The 4,688-nt window shown below is 38.6% G+C and overlaps 1 protein-coding gene across 1 annotated transcript; it reads right to left on the bottom strand.

Moving 5' to 3' along the window:
• Positions 1-1,343: 1,343 nt before the first annotated feature.
• LOC131073239 (rust resistance kinase Lr10) lies at positions 1,344-4,345 on the bottom strand. The gene is made up of 3 exons (XM_058009632.2): positions 3,132-4,345; positions 2,988-3,014; positions 1,344-2,891 (listed from the first exon to the last, which is right to left on the bottom strand). Exons 1-3 carry the CDS (start codon positions 3,877-3,879, stop codon positions 1,750-1,752), a joined length of 1,917 nt encoding a protein of 638 aa, XP_057865615.2. The 5' UTR covers positions 3,880-4,345; the 3' UTR covers positions 1,344-1,749.
• Positions 4,346-4,688: the final 343 nt, after the last annotated feature.

The following is a 4,688-nucleotide window of genomic DNA, read 5'->3' on the forward strand; positions in this document are numbered from 1 at the left end:
AAAATCTTCACACGTGTCACAATAACTTGTTCATCTGATCCACACTCTGCCAATTGATTTTTGAGATAATTAAACTGGTGTTTGGGTTGAACATCTGTTGATTCGTACAGTTTTAACTGAAAAAATCTTATATGAATAGGGGAAGAGTACCAGTAGTCGTCATAGCTAATTTTGCGCACCCACAGATCTTAAACGGTATATCGGATTTTGATTTATTTTTTTTAGTTGTCTTCGTATGCGACTTAGCTGCTTATAGCTATTGATCTGGTTTCTGAGTAGTAACAATGCACCCTGTGGAATCAGTTATGTGCATAAAGGTCAAAAAGTACACATTTCAAAGTGTCGCCTGATACGTAACTAAAGGTGTTCCAGAAACCGTCAACTCAAAATCGCTAGTATTTGTTGACAAATGTCCCGATAGTGGTGCACAAATGTTCCAATAGTGGTGCACAAATGAGTCAATTATGAACAAAAAATTACAAAAAATGATCGGCTATTGGTACAAAACAAATTTATTAATGATGTTTTCACTATGATGGCTATTGGGGGGTCAACATGACAATAAGGTGATGGTTATTGGAACTATGTTATCTATTGATGCTCTTCCCCTATATAGTTTTGTACTTACATCTTCTGTTTCATATAACTTATTCAATTGATACACAGCATCTTTTGTTGTTTCTAACTTAAATGCAAAATCATATTTCAACCTAAGAGTTTACAAGAACACTTTTTTGTCTCCCACTTACTAATCAAATCTGCATTCTGGGTAGGCTTAGGCTCAATAGCATTTCCATTTTCAGCTTCAAAAAAATTGATTACAGTACCATTAAATCATTCTACAATCCTCAGAAGATCCCCTACAACAGATATGATCACATCTCTTCATACACCTTTGATGCTTCAAAATTCAGTGTCTTTTAACCATTGACAGCTCTTTAATGCCTGGAACCTCAAATAACTCTATATGTGATAGCTTCACAGCTTCAAGACACTCCAAACAAAAGCTCCTTTGTTGTTGTAATGCCCCCATTCATTTGTAGCCAAAAACAAATCACAGCTCTTTTTTGAATGGCAGCTTCTTTACTCACAACTCACAACTCCATAACACTTTCCATGGCTGAACAACACACCCTAATCTTATGCCAGCACTCCAAGAACCTCATTGCTAGTTCTAATACCATAAATCTAAATCTAAATCTCAATATTAATATGTAAATAAAAAATAAAACAAAACTTTCTTATTGTTGTTTTGTTTCTGGGTTTGATCGTGCATCAATTTTTTATCATCAAATTTTAGATCACACTCCATAATAAATCAGATCATACTCCATGATCCATCATGAAATGAAAGAGAATTCAAAGATTACATTCTTACTTTTATATTACAAACTGAGACAGGGTTACATGCTTATGTAGAAAACAGAGTAAAAGAGTCCTTAAAGACTCAATCCAACTGCCCCAGATATACTCGCTACCCTACAGCTAATCTATTTCTACCAGCACTTACACAGCTCTTCTCACCTGCTGTCCTCCATTAAAGGAAAAGCCCTAAATATGACAGTAATCTGTAAATGTATAGCTATCGTTTCTGTACAGCACAACAAACGCTGAATGAAAACTAAAAAAGCTAAATGAAAGACAAATAAAGCAACTTCCTCTTGCAACTCCAGTAAATTTTAGTGCACTAGTTTTCCACAGCAATCTCTACAGAAACATCTCAAGTCAATGCGTGACAGAAGTGCAGTTCTACACCGTGGAAGAAAATTCTTCAGCAGAAAATGGTAAAGACGATTGAGACTCAGGATACGAATTGTAAGGCAGGGGAGGATTACTCACATCATCACCATTTTCTTCCAACATTTGAACCACTCTGCTAATGCTCGGTCGATCTGCTGAATTGTACTGAATGCACCATAGTGCTACTTTGGCCATTCTTATAGCTTTCTCGTTCTCTTTGCACTCTATTTCTGCTTCGCCTCTTCCTCTGAACCTCCTCTCCAACTGCCCATTCTCCGCCAACTTGAATGCCCAATCTGGAAGATACAGTTGACTGGATCGGCTCACCCGCAAATCTATGTTCCTTCTTCCCCCAGCGATTTCCAATAACACCATCCCAAAGCTGTAAACATCTGATTTGTCCGTCACAGGCCCCAGATTTGTATTCCACACTTCTGGTGCAGCATACCCTGGTGTTCCTCCAGCGTTTGTCATGGATATGTGATCATCTTCCCTACCACATAATTTTGCCAGACCAAAATCAGCAATTTTGGGTGTGAAATCCTTGTCTAGTAATATGTTGTGGGGTTTGATGTCGAAATGAATTATGCGTCTTTCACAATCATGGTGTAGATACGCGATTCCGCGGGCCGCACCCAAAGCAATTGAATATAGCTGTTCCTCGTTTAAACTTCCATGGCTCTTTTTCTCGGGAAATATGTAGTTGTCCAGAGATCCATTCACCATATACTCATACACGAGTGCGCTTCTAAATCCATCAAAACAAAACCCCATCAGGCGGACCAGATTGACATGGTGGATCCTTCCAATTGTTGCAACTTCGTTCATAAACTGAGCCTCACTATGTCTTGACCGATCAAGAATCTTTACAGCCACCAAATTACCCCTGGGGAGTTTTCCTTTATAAACCACAGCAAAACCTCCTTGCCCCAATTTATCTGCGAAGTTGTTGGTAATATTCCGCAGTTGTGAATAGGAATATCTGCTAGGCATTTGCTGAGCATAATCATCAAGGAATTGCTCCACTTTTGTAGGAGAAGATTCCATGGACTTGCGAAGCTCGAGCTCCCTGAAAGCCAACGGCCTCTTGCGACGAAAAGCCACAAGCGATATTATAGCTGCGATTAACACACCGCTTCCAATGGCCGCACCTGAAATCATTTCCAAGGTGTTTGATCTCAGACATGAAAAAGATATTTTCACAGCACTGACATATTAAGATACAGATTAGAGATAACAGCACTCACCTACAATAGCGGCAGTCTTGGAATCACCTGCAACAAATCGGAACCATTTGAGATTTTAGAATATTTAAATTTCATGCATTGCATTTCATATTTGCATATTGACTTCCGTAACTCGATTTCAAGAAAGGGGATAAGCAATCTTACCACTGGAGGAGCATTTTTGTGAATAGGAAGTAGAAAGGCAGTAACAGAAAGACGAGGTGTCAAGATGAGCACAATTTTTGTAATATGATTCGCAATCCTTACAATATTCGTTTCTCTTCCATGTTATATTGATCCCATCAAGTATAATCGGCAGAGGCTTTTCCAAGTCAATTTCTTTCACAGGCAGCTTAAATTCCGATTTACAATCTTTCTTCAAGTCTGGAAGACTCAAATTATAGTAACGCTGTCCATTGCACTGTAAATTGCCTGACTTTGAATACGAGCTATTGCACTCTGTCCCTAGGGTTATATTTTTGTAACCCTTTCCAATAGGAAAACTGGAGGAATTCCAGAATTGATCATAGATATGCTCTGATAAAGCGCATACATTCTGCTGTAATTGCTTGTATAATATAATCATGGTAGGGTAAGAATATGGTGCAAGCTGAGAGTAATTTAGGGGTTTCAGTATGTAGTATTCGTAAACCCCGATCTTAATTAGAGGCATCTTCACTGTATTATCACACTCCAGCTGAAGCTTAGGGTCACCACAGCCGCTGCCCTTTCTTCCAAACGGATAATCAAAACTGTACTTCCCACATCCGAAAACCTGACACGCTTCCGAAGGGGTTTTACCATTACAGTGAGAGGCCAACCATGATAATGATATTGCAGTAAGGAGGATGAAACAGGGGGAACGCAGAGCTTTGGGTTGGAGAAAAGGGAGAACCAGGTGAAGTGCTTCCATATTAATGGAATTGAATCGAAAGAAGAAAGAAGGCAATAGCAAGAATACCCTTTGAAGACTGAAAAGAATGTGGAAGAAAGTATGTAGAAAGAGAAACTAAACATGGCGACTGTACTCCCTTCTGGAGCATGCTGCTGATTCGACCTTTTTTCCCCTGCAATTGCATGGAGGTGTTAAATTTCGCAACTATTTCTTTCTGGTCTTGACCTCTCAAACCTTCAAATCACGTTGAGTTGAAGGATGAACTAAGAAAGTATTTGTTTAAAGGATGGATCACTCATGAAAGCTCGATCCAGCTTCTTTCAACCTCAATCGACTTCTTCTGATTCGTCAGTTTTCACGCCATATGGATTTGGGTTGTTTGAAGGTGTTCTTGATGGGGTCCCATGGATTGGCTTCCTAAAAAATCTCAGCAAATTTCAGTGGATGTTGTTGAGATTTTTATGTATATTAAAGTGGTCTGACAATGTTTTATGAATAAAATTTTCAAAAAATAAAATAGTAGATATTATTGAGATTTTTTAGGATGAGAGATGCTTCTGTTTCTTTCAATCTCAATCAATTTTTTTTCATTCAGTTTTACATGTTCGGGTTGTTTGATGGGTCTTAGGTGGGTTTCATAAATTTTGTAGTGCAATGAAAAGACGAGAATTTATGAATGCAAGCTAAATGCAATTTAAAGGTGGGGTCTCATCAATGTGAGTTAGTGCGATGGGGGTCTCATGAATTTTATAATGTAATTTAAAGGTGGGGTCCCATTGATGCGGGCTAGTGCAATTTAAAGGCAAGGTCTCATTGCTGTGAGCTTG

The sequence above is a fragment of the Cryptomeria japonica genome, chromosome 2 (assembly GCF_030272615.1).
Source record: "Cryptomeria japonica chromosome 2, Sugi_1.0, whole genome shotgun sequence".
NCBI lineage: Eukaryota > Viridiplantae > Streptophyta > Pinopsida > Cupressales > Cupressaceae > Cryptomeria > Cryptomeria japonica.

Coding starts and splice junctions, on each gene's coding strand:
- LOC131073239 (XM_058009632.2), bottom strand. CDS start 3,879: ATGGAAGCACTTCACCTGGTTCTCCCTTTTCTCCAACCCAAAGCTCTG. Junction 3,015..3,131: donor ACAAAAATGCTCCTCCAGTG/GTAAGATTGCTT, acceptor GATTTGTTGCAG/GTGATTCCAAGACTGCCGCT. Junction 2,892..2,987: donor CAAGACTGCCGCTATTGTAG/GTGAGTGCTGTT, acceptor AAATGATTTCAG/GTGCGGCCATTGGAAGCGGT.